The sequence below is a fragment of the Schistocerca serialis genome, chromosome 4 (genome assembly GCF_023864345.2).
Source record: "Schistocerca serialis cubense isolate TAMUIC-IGC-003099 chromosome 4, iqSchSeri2.2, whole genome shotgun sequence".
In the NCBI taxonomy this organism is placed as follows: Eukaryota; Metazoa; Arthropoda; class Insecta; order Orthoptera; family Acrididae; genus Schistocerca; species Schistocerca serialis.
The window spans coordinates 944703203-944719102 of NC_064641.1; the positions used below are offsets into that span (position 1 = coordinate 944703203).

The window sequence follows — 15900 nt, forward strand, 5'->3', positions numbered from 1 at the left end:
GGAATACATCCCAGTTTGTGAACTTCTCCTTGTTGTTCTCATACCATTGTTTGGCAGTGCCCTCCAAGTAGAAAAATACGTTAGCCAAACACACAGTGTCATCCCATTTGTTAAATTCGGCTATACACTCATATACCTTCAGTCACTTGTTTGGATGTTGGCCATCGTCACCAGAGATCCCAGAAGGATGTCTCGTGCGGTTGCACACAGTTGCTGTCATTGTAGCGTCCTCTTCTTCTTCTGTCTCTAATAAATGGCGATCTGTTGAATATGGCTCAAACTTGGGTGTCTCACCTTATCGGGGGCTCTATCTGCGGAGACAACGACCAGGGACTTCCTTGCACCTAAAATCCAGCACGGTAGCCAGTCCGTTGTGATGGGGCCACCATGTACCCTGTTGGTTGTAGCCCCCTGACAACACAGGGATCGCTCTACTGATGCGTGCGCCGTTAACTCCCCACGTATGCCAAGGAGCAGATGCCCATCTCCATGGGGCATCAGGACTCCCGGCAATGGCCATCCTGCCAGGTGGCCCTTGCTGAGACTGGGTGGCGCCCGTGGGGAGGGCCCTTGGTCAGAGTGGGTGGCATCAGGGCAGATGACCCGCAATGAAGCGTGGTACATCATCTCTTGTTGCTGGCCAGCCGCCGACACTCTCTAAGCGTTCTCGGGCTCAATTCAATGCTCAGAAATAAAATCACAAATCGTTCCCCTCCCTAGCCACACTGTGGGAGGAGTGTAAGGCTCAGGATGGCAGTGACACTTATTCACCCCGGTTCCTAGTTTGTACGAGAGCTGATGGGAAGCCTTTCATGGCAACGAAGCCTCAATTCTTCATAGAGCATTTAGAGGACAAGTTTGGGGAGGTGGAGGGCTTGTCCAAATTACGCTCAGGGTCAGTAATGATAAAAACGGCATTCTCTGCCCAGTCACGAAGGTTACTTGCTTGAGACAAGTTGGGGGATGTTTCAGTTACCATCACACCCCATAATAGTTAAAATATGGTCCAGGGCATTATTTTCCATAGGGACCTTCTTTTGCTGTCTGATGACGAGCTGCGCGCCAATTTAGAGCGGTGAGGTGTTCATTTTGTCCGGTGTGTTCATTGAGGTCCGAAGGATAATTACATTGCTACCGGTGCCTTCATCTTGGCCTTTGAGGGTGATACATTATCGGAGAAGGTCAGGGTGATGGTCTACCACTGTGACGTCAAGCCCTGTATCCCTCCCCCGATGTGTTGCTCTAAGTGCTGGAAGTTCGGCCATATGTCTTCCAGCTGTACTTTCAGCCTCACGTGTCGAGATTGCAGACACCAATCAAATCCCAATACTCCATGTGCCCCGCCTCCCATCTGTGTCAACTGCGGAGAACACCTCGTCAGACTGCAGGATCTTACAGAAAGAGCGGAAAATCATGGAATATAAGAGCCTGGACCGACTGACGTATACTGAGGCTAAGAGGAAATATGAACGACTCCATCCTGTGTGAATGACCTCCTCATATGCCGCCACTACGACAACGGTGATAGCCCCATCAGTTCAGCGAATTCCAATAGGCTCTACGAGTCGTACAACTCCACATGCCCCCTTGCCCATGGGGAGCCACTACCCACCCCGTTGCTCCTGCGCCACCTACCTTGGGAGCAGCACCTCCCCTCCCTCCGCTCCTCTCCCCCCCCCCCTCCCCCACCAATTGTGGACGTTCATCCCTGCTTCTAAACCAGAGAAGCATCCAACTTCTTCAGCTCCTCTCACTCGCAAAGGGTTCCTTCGGTCCCTCCCTTCCCAGGTTTCCGCAAGTGGGAAGGATGTTGCCCTGCAGTGGCATAAGGGCCCACAAGCGGCTGGTTGTAGGGCTTTGTGATCCTCCTCTGTCCCGGAGACTGAATCGGTGAAGCCCTCCCAACCAGTGAAACCCAAGGAGCAGTGAGAAAAGTCCAAGAAGAAGACCTCTAAGACGGAAGGAACTAGCGGTGGCACCCACCCCACCGCAACCTACAAACTCTGCATCTGAGGGCGAGGTAGAGATTCTGGCGGCCACTGAGGACCTATATCTCGCCAGACTCTCAGACACAGTGGATGTCACTCGCACAGGTACTCAATCGGTAGCAGCAGGTGACCCAGCGGCGTAATCTGCCTCCTCGGTCCCTTCATGCCTTTCTCAGCCATGGACAATGTCATCCTCCAGTGGAACTGCAGCGGTTTTTTCCACCTTCTTGCTGAGCTCTGACAACTCCTCAGCCTATACTTTTTCCTCTGAATTGCTCTTCAGGAAACTTGGTTTCCGGCGATGCTGCCCCTGCCCTTCGTGGCTATCGGGGTTATATAAGAACCGGGCACAGCGTCACTTTTCTGCGCGCCCCTGCAGATGGGCCATGAATAAGGCTGACAGGGACTTTTTCACCTCCATTGCCACTATTGAGCATCTTTCCAGTGACGCCATTGATGAGGTGGTTCACTCGGTCACCACCGGCATTGTTACTGCCGCAGAGTCTTTTTCTTGGCGGAGGACTCTGCCTTGTTGGTCGCCTGAGATCGCTGATGTGATTAAAGATAGCAGGCAGGCACTCCAGCATCAAAAGCGGCATCCCTCATTGGAACACCTCATTGCCTTTAAACAGCTCCGTGCATAAGCCTGCCACCTCATTTGTCGACGCAAGTAGAGCTGCTGGGGAAGGTATGTCTCCACCATTGACTTCCGTACCTCTCCATCACAAGTTTGGGCCAAGATTAGGCGACTCTGTGGCTATCAGACCACCACCAGTGTCCCTGCACTTTCACTGAATGGAACAGTCCATACTGCCTCCAACACAATTGCATACTGCTTAGCGGAACATTTTGCTCAGAGTTTCGCTTCAGTGAATTACCCACTGGCCTTCCCCTCCCTGAAAGAGTGGCTGGAATGTTGTAGCTTTTCACTTCACACACGCCACCCAGAATCGTACAATGATTCGTTCAGTAAGTGATAATTCAAAAGTGCCCTAGCCGCTTGCCCTAATACAGCTCCCGGGCCAGTTATCATCCACTGTCAGATGCTCAAATACCTCACAGTGGACTGCCAGTGACGCCTCATAGACCTTTTCATCCGTATCTGGGTTGAGGGTGAGTTCCCGTCACAATGGCGGGAAAGCGTCGTAATTCCCGTGTTGAAACGTGGCAAGAACCCACTGGAGGTGGACAGCTACCGCCCCATTAGCCTCACCAACTTTCCTTGCAAGTTGCTCGAACACATGGTGAGCCGGAGGTTGAGTTGGCTACTTGAGTCTCGGAGCCTTCTGGCTCTGTCTCAGGGTGGGTTCCGTAAGGGCTGCTCTGGCACCGATAATCTGGTGTGCCTGGAGTCTGCCAACATTACAGCCTTTGCCCGCCGTCCGCATCTGGTCGCTGTTTTTTTTTTTTTTACCATAGGAAAGGCATACGATATGACTTGGCGACATCACATCCTCTCTATGCTACATGGTTGGGATCTTCAGGCTCCGCTCTGGATTTTCATACAAAATTTTCGGTTGCTTTGTTCCTTCCATGTGCAAGTTGCGGCCTCCCATAGTTCCTCCCGAGTTCATGAGAATCAGGTACTGCAAGGCTCTGTCTTAAGTGTCTGCATCTTTTTTATTGCAATGAATGGGCTTGCTGTGGCAGTGGGAACGTCTGTGTCAGTTTCCTTGTATGCTGACGACTTCTGCCTATACTTTAGCTCCACTGGCATTGCAGTTGCTGAACGGCAGCTGCAGGGCGCTATCTGTAAGGCGCAGTCTGGGGCTGTTGCACATGTCTTCCAGTTTTCGGCTGCCAAGACCTGCATCATGCATTTCTGCCAGCAACGCACTATTCACCCTGAGCCACGGCTTTTTTTGATGGCTGTGGTGGAGACGCATCCGTTTTTGGGATTGGTCTAGGATACCCAGTTGACTTGACTTCCTCATATTCGGCAGCTTAAAGAAACGTGCTGGCGGCATCTTAACGCTCTTCCTTGCTTGAGTCACACCAGCTGGTGTGCTGCTCGGTTTACCCTTCTATGGCTGTATCAGGCATTAATTCAGTCCCATCTAGGTTATGGGAGCCTGGCATATGGTTCAGCATTCCGTTCTGCATTGCAGTTGCTGGACCCCATCCTGCACAGCGGGATCAGACTCGCCACTGGAGCTTTCCGGACAGGCCCTGTCAACAGCATACTTGTGGAGGAAGGTGCTCGTCCATTGCGGTTCCGGCGCCAATGGTTACTGGCCGCTTATACTAGACACGTTTGTAGCTTGCCAGGGCTTCCCATTTATCGTCTCCAGTTCCCTCAGTCGGTCGGCCATCTTCTGGAATGGCAGCCCCGGTCAGGGTGTACAATCGCGGTTTGCGTCAGAGCTCTTCTCTCTGGGCTTGCAGTTTTCCGTCTACCACCTCTTTTTTGGGCCCCTCTGTGTATACCCATGGTGTGTGCCTCGCCGATGCCTTCGGCTCGATTTGGCACAGGGCCTGAAGGACTCAGTCCCTCCTGAGGCCCTCTGCCGCTGCTTTCTTTCAATCCTTGCCGCGTTTCAAGGCTCTGTCGTTGTCTATACTGACGGTTCGTGTCCATACTGACGTTTCGATGGTTGATGGTCGTGTCGGTTATGCTCGTACCGTAGGGGATCATTATGAAAAACTCATTACCGGCTGGCTGCAGTGTTTTCACTGCCGAGCTGGTGCCATCTCTCGTGCCCTAGAGTATATCCGCTGCTGCTCAGGTGAGTCCTTTGTTATCTGTAGTGACTCCCAGAGCAGTTTACGAGCTATCGACCAGTGTTTCGCTCGCTCTTGTCTGGTGATGACTATCCGGGAGTCCCTCCATACTCTCGCCCGTTTCGGCCGCTCTGTGGTATTTGTGTGGACCCCGGGTCATGTCGGCATCCAGGGAAATGAATGTGTTGACACGCTGACCAAACAGGCTGTCGGTGCACCGGCATTGGGGAATGGCCTTTTGGAGCGTGACCTCAGGTCAGTTTTGCGGCAGAAGGTACTTTGCACCTGGGGTGAAGAATGGCGCACCCTTCCTTCACCCAACAAACTTTGGGCCATCAAGGAGGCTACCGGTGCTTGGTGCTCCTCCTTGTGGTTCTCTCACACGGACTCTGTTGTCCTCTGCCGGCTGTGCATTGGCCACACCTGGATGACGCACAGCTATTTATTGTGCCACGGGGACCCACCTTTATGTTGCTGCGAGTCAGCTTTGACTGTGTTCCACCTCTTGTTGGACTGCCCGCTTTTAACTCCGCTCAGGCAGACGTTTGTGCTGCCTGATACGCTTCCTGCACTTTTATCAGATGACACTGTGATGACTGATTTAGTTTTGAGTTTTATTCGTGCAGGGGGTTTTTATCGCTTGATCTAAATGGTTGTCCTTTTTTGTGTTGAGTCTAGCCTTTGGCCTATGATTTTAGACTTGGATTTTTAGTGTGTTTCTTGGTAGTTGCCTTTTTCTTTTTTTTTTTGTTTCTATGATCGGCCAACCACTGTCACACTCGGTGTGAATTTAATTCCTTTCTTCTGGTCTCTGTCTGTGTCTTTCTTGTCCTGTGTCATCTCTTGTCATCTCTGTAATTTGTTTTTATTCCTTGTGGGTGTTTCAAGTTCATGGAAAAAGGGAGTATCCAAATAGCCCTTGTAGTGAAACAGCCATTGAAGTCACTTTGTGTTTGTGTGCAGCAAGTTCACAACTGAATGGTCAGGTCTGTGGTTTGCCACAGATTGGCAGTGGCTATCTATGTGAGTAAACTGTTGGTTATGTGTCATTCCCACATAGAATGCTGTACAGTAATTGTACCATAGCTTATATTTAAAATGGCTGCTTTCATATGTGGCCATGCCTTTTGTTGGGGTAGGAAGTGCCTATAACAGGACTGCATTGGAGATCATGGGTGGGTCCTGCACTTGGTCCAATCATAGGGGAATGACCAATGTGGTACAGGATTGGCAGTAAGATTGAAAAAGTGGTGGTGGTGATAATCATCATCTTTACTTGTCATATTAACTTTGCAGTCTTGGACATCATCTTTTGTTTGTGCATTTTTAACAGTGATCTCTTGTAATACATATAATTAATACATACATCAAGTAGTACATTGTATGCTTTTATAACGATTCAGAATTCCGTAAGTGAGTACCAACATCTTTCAGTTAACATTTGTTTCAATTTGCCCTTACGAAGACTGCCATGTAGTTACTTCATGTTATTTGGCTATCTCATTATATTAGCAAGTATCCTAACTGCTCTCTTTTGAACCCTAAAAATCCTATCCATCTAGACTGTGGCTGCCCAACCTCAAAATCTCAGCCCCATATTACAAATGTGAGTGAATTAAACTGTAGTACACTTGTTTAAGAGTGGGGGAGGATATTATATTGGCAAGATTTTTGGTAAGTGAATATTACTGGTAATATTTTTACAGATATAGCTGATATGCCCTTTCTATGTGAGATGTTTATCAGGGTGCCTAAAAACTTACGTTTATCATATTTTTCAGCTGTAGAGAGTCATTCAATATCAGTATTATAATAATTTAACAAGAACTTTATTACATTTGTCTTGTCCTGATCTGTGTAAGTTTGTACATTGTTTAATGTTCTATGATCATTTCAAAGTTCTCTCTTTATTGCTTATGCTAGCTGCTTGGTATGGTGCCAGCATAGTTTACTATTTAGAATTTTGTGGCCGTCATTGATATATACAAAAAACAAGAATGGCCCAAGTCTACAAGGGTAGAAGTATGGAAGGGCATTCCTCATCTCAGGCCACAATAGTAGTTGAGGTTGTTGAAGTCCTGGTGGAGGATGTGGTCAAGCTTTTCAAGGCCAGGGTGTTACTGGGTGGTCAGAGGAGAGCTGGTTGGCCACTAATTGACAGATTTAATGATGGCATAGGAGCATGGCTCAGGAGATATATAATTGGATGACCTGGATAGGATGTTGTATGCCAGTAAAGGCTATAGTGATGTTGTCAGTATATTTTGACAGCTCCAGCCACTCAGATGCAGCTTGCACTGCTGGCAAGGCTGTAAGCAGGAATGGGTAACAGTTGTCATAGTGGAAGTACTGTTGGTGGTTGACACAGTTGATATGCACATATGTATTTATGCAGCCATATGAGAGGTGGATACAGACATCTAGGAAGGTGGCTCAATGAGTTGAGAAGGACCATGTGAAGGGATTTGGGAGTAGTTGTTCAGGAAAGAGCAAATGTTGAATTCACGTCATGAAAATGTTATCAGTGAATCTGAGCTGGACAAGAGGGTTTTGGTAATGACTGGATAGAAATGATTCCTACGGACAGCCTAAAAAATGGTTGGTATAAGATGCCATCATGCGAGTATGCATGGGAGTACAGTGCATTTGTTTATAAATTTGCCCTTCAAAAATGAAAGAAGTGTGGTTCAGGATGTGGTTGTGTGGGAGATTAGGAAAGAGGTGGTTGGTGTGGGATCAAAAGGATGTTGGGAAAGACAGTTTGGGCTGTGGGCATGAGAGGATGTTGGCAGACAAGAACATTGTGTCCACAGCAACAGCTGGCCGGAGTGGCCGTGCGGTTCTGGGCGCTACAGTCTGGAGCCGAGTGACCGCTACGGTTGCAGGTTCGAATCCTGCTCCGGGCATGGATGCGTGTGATGTCCTTAGATTAGTTAGGTTTAATTAGTTCTAAGTTCTAGGCGACTGATGACCTCAGAAGTTAAGTCGCATAATGCTCAGAGCCATTTGAACCATTTTTTCCACAGCAACAAAGGAGTCTGGTGGTAATGGGACAGGAACTGTGGAGAGGAAGTGAAGGAAGGGAGCAGTGTCTTGAATGTGGGATGGGAGGTTACAGACAGTAGTTTGGAGGTGTTAGTCAACAAAGACAGAGGTTTGTTCAATTGGAGCAATGTACCCGGCCACAGTGGGATGACCAGTAGGGAGTTCTGCAGGGTTGGGTTTTTGGAATTTGGGGAACAGGTGAAAGGTAGGATTATGGGAGTTGCAGGTATGAGAAAGGGGGATGCGTTCAGGTGTCAGGTTTTGTGACCTAAGGCCTCGGAGAGCTGCTACAGCTCGTGTTTGACTTAGGCTTTTGGCTGGAAGTGAATCCTTTAGAAAGTATTGAGACTACTGCAGTGGTCAGAGTTTAGCCAGAAAGACTAGTAGTAGCGTTAAATGTACATCTATACTCTGCAAACCACTGTGAAGGGCATGGCAAAGTGTATGGCCCATTGCACCAGTCATTAGGACTTTCTCCCCATTCAATTTGCATATGGAGTGTGGGATGAATGATGTTCCTCCATGCTTGCTGTAATTGATCTAATCTTGTCCTCAAGATCCCCATATGAGTGATACATAGATGGTTGTGGTACATTTCTGGAATTGTCATTTAAAATCGGTTCTTGAAACTTTGGTAGTAGACTTTCTTGGGAGAGTTTCCATCTATCTTGAAGAATAGGCTACATAGGTTCTTTCAGCATCTCTGTGATACTTCCTCCACATGTCAAACAGACCTGTGACCCTTCTGTGTATATGTTCAATATACCCTTTGTTCCTATGCGGTATGGGTCCCAAGCACTTTGTGTGAGTAAATTGTAAACAATCACCCGTCACAGACTCATTGCATTAACCTCTTAATCTACTACTTGCTTTACCCATGATGGATCCTATGGGCTTGTTCCATTTCATGTCCCTGTCAAGTGTTACCCTGAGATATTTGTATGAAGTTACTGAGTTAAATTGTGACTCACTGATATAGTCATAGGATACTACATTTTTTCATTTTGTGAAAGTGCACAATTTTACATTTCTGAACATTTAAACCAAGTTGCCAGACTTTGCACCAATTTGAAATCTTACTTGTCCAACTTCGTGCAGACTGTATGTACTTCATTGTAGGTAGCTGCACCATCTGTGAAAAGTGAGGTTACTCTTAATATTGTATGCAAGGTCAATAATACACACCATTGACTGCAAGGAACCCTGGGAGACACCCGATGTTACTTCATCTGTCGATGACTCTCCATCAGAGATAATATTCTGCATCTTCCCTACCAAGAAATCCTCAATCCAGTCCTAAATTTTGCCTGATACCCCATATGATCTTACTTTTGATAATAAGTGTAACTCTGAGACAAATGCTTTTTGGAAATAGAAAGATGTTGTATCTACCTGGCCACCTTGTCCCATGGCTTTCAGGAATTAATGTGAAGAAAGTGCGAGTTAGGTTTCATGTGAAAAATGTTTTCAAAAATCATGCTGGTTGGGATGGAGAAGGTCATTCTGTAAGAGATACCTCATTATGTTTGAGCTCAGAATATGTTCTAAGATTATGTACAAATTGATGCCAAGGAAAGTTCCTACTCACCATATAGTGGAGATGCTGATATGCAATAGGCACAACAAAAAGATTCACAATTATATCTTTCAGCCATTAAGGCCTTTGTCGGCAATAGACACACATGCACACCTGCACTGGCGGCTGGAAAACGAAGGTTAGTCACTGCCCTCACCCATCCAGCCCCATCCCTGCTCCCATTCCAGCACTACACAGCCATCATTTCACTGCCACACCCAGTCTTTTAATTTATTTTTATTTCTCTCCTTTCTGCTACTTACCCCCCCACCTTATCTCCTGCCCTCCGTCTAAACTTCAGCACTTCACTGTCTGCCACCCCCGCCATACTATCCCTTCCCGCCCCAGCCTCCTCCTTAACCCCACCCAGTCGCCACTCCCATCATGCACTGATGCTGCTGCTCGCAGTGTGGTTTCAGTTATCTGAAACTGCAGACGTGTGTGCAAGTTACATTTGTGTGAGTGGGTGTATGCATGTGTGTCTATTGCTGACAAAGGCCTTAATGGCAGAAAGCTATAATTGTGTGAATCTTTTTGTTGTGCCTATCACGACTCTGCATCTCTGCTGTATTGTGAATAGCAACTTTCCTTCTCTAATATTGTTACATTCCATTCTGGATTTTCCATTGTTTGAAATTGATGTCAAGGTTATTCAGTGGTAGTTTTGTCAGTTGTTTCTGCTACCCTTCTTGTAGAGTGTGACCTGTCTTTTTTTCCATATACTGGGCATGCTTTTGTGTTCTGTGGCTCAATGATAGATTATAGCTAATATAGGAACTAATTCGGCCATGGATTGGGTGTAGAATCTGACAGGGATTCCATCTGACCTGGAGCTTCGTTTAATTTTAATAATTTCAGCTGTTCATCAGCACTATTGACACCAACACCTATTTCACTCACCTTTTAAGTGGTATGAAGATTGAAATGGGTTTTACTTTGTGAAGGAATATTTGAAAACAGAGCTACAAATTTCTCGTATTGATTTCCTGCTCTCATTTTCAGTTCGTGTCTTGTTCTTGAATGACTCGACTTCAACACCACTAACAGCCTTTACATAGACCAGAATTTCTTTGGGTTTTGTTAAAGACCTTTTGACAATATATTGCTGCGGTAGTCACTGAAGGCTTCACACATTGCTCTCATTACTGCCAAACGTGTTTCATTCAGCATCTCTCTGTTTGCAGCCCTATACTTTTTTTATGCTTGTTATACAGTTGTCTCGTTTTCCCGTAGAAGTTTTTTTTTTTACGTTGACTATATAATGGAGGATCTCTCCCATCAATAACTGTTCCACTGGGCACATATCTGTCCAGTGCATGGTTAACTGTTCTTTTAAATTCAAGCCATAGTTCCTTTCCATGCTCCTGTCCTAAGCTAAAAGTTTCAAGTTCCTCATTGAGATATGACACAACGATTATTTATTTAGTTTGCTGAACATATAAATCATTCTACTTGTTTTAATTGCCCTCTGTACTTTGTTCATTGTTGCGATAACTGCCTCATAGTCACTGATAACAGGTTTTATGTAGATGTCCTCAAAGAGTGTCATGTATGTCTGTCCGTCTCCATTAGATCTAATATACAAGGTGGAATCCAAAATTTTTTGGGACTTGTGCTGCCATCTGGAAAGTAGGAGTAGTAGGTATTTGCACTTTTAGGTGGCGAGAGCAGCATATCTGATGAGTCAGTGTGCGGAGTGGCATTCAGCTGGGAGGACGTGTTGTGTGTTCACAGTGATTTCTGTAATACTCTGTGTTTGGTGTGTGACGATTTTACGATGGATCTGCGAACAGAACAGAGCGTGTGTATCAAATTCTGTGTGAATCTTGGGAAAAGTGTTACGGGGACCCTTGCAATGATTCAACAAGTGTTTGGGGGACAGAGCATGAGCCGTATGCGTGTGTTTGAGTGGCATCCTCGGTTTAGGGCCGGCTGTACGGACGTCGAAGATGGTGCTCAGACTGAAGAGCGTGATCATTGTTTTCTTTGATACCAAGGGAACTGTGCACAAAGAATTAGTCCCACCTAACCAAACAGTGAATTCCGCATACAACTGTGACGTTTTGCAACGGCTCCATGAAAATGTGTCGTGATGATGGCCCGAACTTTGGCATCAAGGGAACTTGCTGCTGCATCCCGATAGTGTGCCCTTCACATGTCCTTGCTCACCAGGACCATTTTGGCAAAAAACAACATGGAGGTTGTACCCCACCCACCGTATTCGTCAGATTTGGCACCTTGCGACTTCGCGCTATTCCCAAAACTGAAACTTAATTTGAAAGGCCGTCGGTTCGACACTCTAGAGAGGATTCGAGAAGCATTGCTGGTGATGATAAACGCCCTCAAAGAACAGGACTTCCAGGAAATGTTTGACCAGTGGCAGAAGTGCTGGGACCAGTGTGTACATGCGATGGGAACTTCTTTGAAGGTGATGGTGACCATTAGTCCAAAGGTAAGGTTTTCAACAGTGGCAGCACCAGTCCTGAAAATTTTGGATAGCACCTCATATTTCTATTATGGTTGGGATTCTGAACTATCCATTCTAGGTAGTTTCAGAGAAGGCATTTAACAATGCACAGGATTCTTGTCGTGCCCACCACTAACAAAATTATAAGTATCCCAATCAAGCTATGAATGATTAAAGTGTCTTTCAGTGATTACTAGCTCATTACTCACACAAAGTGATGAGTGCAATCGACAAGGAATTTCAAATTGATTCCATATTTCTAGATTTCTAGAAAGCTTATGACAATGTACCTGACAAGCAGCTTGTAATCAAATTGATTGCTTATGGAATATTGTCTCAGTTATGTGATTGGATTTGTGATTCCCTGTCAGAGAGGTCACTGTTCATAGTAACTGACGGAAAGTCATCGAGTAAACCAGAAGTGATTTCTGTCATTCCCCAAGGTAGTTTCACAGGCCCTGTTCTGTTCATTATCTATATAAGTGACGTAGAAGACAATCTGAGTAGCTGTCTTCAGGTTGTTTGCAGATGATGTCATTTATAGTCTAGAAAAGTCACCAGAAGATTGAAACCAATTGCAAAATGATTTAAATAAGATATCTGTATGGTGCAATAATTGACAATTGGTCCTAAATGATGAAAAGTGTGGGATTATGCACATGAGTGCTTAAAGGAATCCATTAAACTTTCGTTACATGATAAATCAGTCAAATCTGAAGGCCATAAATTCAACTAAATACCTAGGAATTACTGTTACAAACAATTGGAAAGAGCACACAGAAAATGTTGTGGGTAATGTGAACGAAAGTCTGCATTTTATTGGCAGAACATGATGCAACAGATCTGTGAAAGACTGCCTATACTGTGCTTGTCTGTCTTCTTTTGGAGTATTGCCGCATGATGTGAGATCCTTACCAGACAGGATTAATGGAGTACACCGAGAATGTTCAGAGAAGGGCAGTACTTTTTGTCCATCAAGAAACAGGGGAGAGTGTCACATACAAGATACAGGATTTGAGGTGGAAATAATTTAAATAAAAGGCATTTTTCATTGCAGCTGTCACCAACTTTCCCTGCAAATGCGAAAATATTTTGTTGATGCCAACCTACATAGGGAGAAACAATGATCATAATAAAATAAGAGAAATCAGATGTCGCTCGGAAACATATAGTTGTTCGTTTTTTCCTCCCGCTGTTCAAGAGTGGAATAATAGTGTGCTATTAGGAAGGTGGTTCGATGATTGCTCTGCCAGACACTTTAGTATGATTTGCAGAGTAACCGTGTAGATGTAGCTTAACGAAGTTAAGTGCACATGAACTGATGTCTTCTGTGAAGTTTTTGGTTACATCAGGAGGTGAATCTGGTGGTAGACAGAAGGAGCCTATTATAATTTTGTGCCTATCCTTGTTACTGAGTCTTACTTGATCAATCTCTCATACAGCTTAAATTTTTATCTCAATGGATTCGAGTTTCTTGTCTATTGCACCACATCCTATCCATAGCCTTTCCGTTTATGCTTACAGGACGGGTGTCCAGGGGCAGTGTGTTTCGTGGGGTGGAGGAAGTTTTTTGGATTGTGGAAGACGGAGAAAGTCATCAAGGCCTGGTCAGGGAGTTGCAAGGGTTTAGACTGGTTTTCTAATCCTCCTTGTCAGCCACATCATGACCCAAAATTATTTCACTTTTGAAGGGTAAATCTATAAACAAATCTGTCATATTACAATGGGTACTTGCATAGCACCATCCTATGCCAACTTATTTGTGGCCACATACAGGAAACCATTTCTATCCAGCGAAGATCTAAAATCTTGTCTGGTTCAGGTTAATTGATGAGATTTTCATGATGTGGACTTATTGGCAAGGACATTCATTGCTGTTTCCTCCATAACCTCATCACCTACTCCCAAATCCACTTCACCTGGTCCTTCTCAACTCATTGAGCCACCTTTCTTGATATCAAGCTCTTAGGTTGCTCCATATATACATCTTTATGGATCAAGTGCATCGACCACGAACAGGACCTGCACGTCTTTGTGCTTGTGTATGTGGAAGTGTGTACTTTTGCTAGAAAAAGAGCAAGAGTTCGAAAGCTAGTGTGAATGCTGTCTCCTGTTATGTGTTTCTGTGCTTCACGCAACAGTACGCTTTAGGTGACTGGTTGCCTTTCCTTATTTTACATGTAAATAATACTTTTATGAATGAGACATTGAAGAAAATAACTGATTACCAGATTTCACTAACATTAGTGGTACGCAATTTTAACTCTTATTGAATGCTATTCTGTATAATAATTTTCTTTTCATCTCCTGTCTGTCTCACATTTGTGTAATTTTGAAAGTTAAATTTTGCTTGTGTCATTTCATATGTTTAATACTATGTCAGTTCGTAACATTAAAATTTAAGTCTTAGAGCTTTGACTACTGAAATGAACTTGGATAACCCTACTTCTTTCCAGAGTGCAAATCTTGAACATCCATATGGCTATAGCAACATGAAGTATGTGGCTTCATTGATATCTGGAGTGGGTATCTTCTGTGTGGGCACGGGCCTTTCTCTGTATCACGGCATTGTTGGCCTACTGCATCCAGAACCTGTGCAGTCTCTATATTGGGTATGCATACTACATGTTACTTATTTCAGTTGCTAGAATAAGTTTTAAGTTTCAGTGACTTGATGTTTTATTAATTTGTCATGCGGGCTTTCTGTGTTGAAGGTACAACCATGTTTGTGTACAGTGCTTGTCACCAGTGACAATTAGCAACAGTTGTCCAAAATGGTTGACTAAGCGAGAGGTTGCAGTGGCAAGACACAGGAAGATGGTAGTCAAATCCCCGTCCGAATATCCGAATTTTTCGTTTCCCCAAATTACTTAAGGCAGGTGCCTGTATGGGACCTTTGAAAAGAACATAGTCTGTTTTCTTCCTTATCCTTTCCCAATCTTAACATCGGCTTCATCTCTGATGCTCTTGTCGGCGACAGATGTTAAACCCCAATCTTCTTCCCACAGCATTTGATGCGCCTTTCTGAATAAAATTGCTTGAATATGATTTAGGACCTACTAGGTCTCTGTCCAGAGAGTTAGAGAGCTTCACGTTATTACCACAGATCCTGTTGGTCTGAATTAAGTGGACATTAACCTTCTTTTGAATATAATTATTCCAAAGCTTTTGAACTTTAATTTCTCATAAAATATCCTACTGTTTTCTTTATGATTTTGCTCAAATACTACATGCATAAGAATTTAATTAACAATAATAATTGAGTCCATAATATTGCAGTGTCAACAGTGTGTTGGGGTCTTCAGTTCAAAAACTGGCCCTCCTGCGGGTTCGGGGTTAAGAATAGGCCCGCGGTATTCCTGCCTGTTTTAAGAGGCGACTAAAAGGAGTCTCAAATGTTTCGGCCCTTACGTGATGGTCCCCTCTTGGGTTTGACCACCATATTTCAAAATTATTCCGAAGAGCGAGCCAATTGGGGAAGGGTGCCTTACTTGGTACATTGTGTCCATCGCGCACCGAGACCTTTAGTGAGCTTATTCGTCGTCGCATTGCCGGCCCGCTCGCTCTCCATCTATTGGGCGAAGATACATTTCTGGGTGCGATTTGCACTCTGCAGTGTCGCTTTCTACGCTGATGACGACCATGGACCACTTGCCACCTCATATCCAGCACGGTAGCCAGTCCGTTGTGCTGGGGCCACCATGTACCCTGTTGGTTGTAGCCCCCGGACAACACAGGGATTGCTCTACTGATGTGTGCGCCGTTAACTCCCCACGTGTGCCAAGGAGTAGGTGCCTGTCTCCCTGGGGCATCAGGACTTCCTGCCAGGTGGCCCTTGCTGAGGCTGGGTGGCGCCCGTGGGGAGGGCCCTTGGTCGGAGTAGGTGGCATGAGGGTGGATGACATGCAATGAAGCGTGGCCAACAGCCACCAGCAGTCTCTAAGTGTTCGAAGGCTCACTTTAATGCAAACATCTATGACCCCAAATTGTTCCCCTCCCTGGCCACACCATGGGAGGAACGAAAGGCTATGAATGACAGTTAGACATATTCGCCCTGGTATCTAGTCTGTACGGGAGCTGATGAGGAATCCTTTGTGTCCATG

General features: G+C 45.3%; 1 protein-coding gene across 4 annotated transcripts in view; it reads left to right on the forward strand.

The window, feature by feature from the left end:
* Nucleotides 1–15900, forward strand: part of LOC126473600 (zinc transporter 9) — a 214667-nt gene that overhangs the window by 55047 nt on the left and 143720 nt on the right. For all 4 annotated transcript variants that reach the window (XM_050100755.1, XM_050100756.1, XM_050100757.1 and 1 more), the window contains one exon: nt 14254–14409. In XM_050100755.1, coding sequence (XP_049956712.1) covers nt 14254–14409 — 156 coding nt within the window. The remainder of the gene's footprint in view (nt 1–14253; nt 14410–15900) is intronic.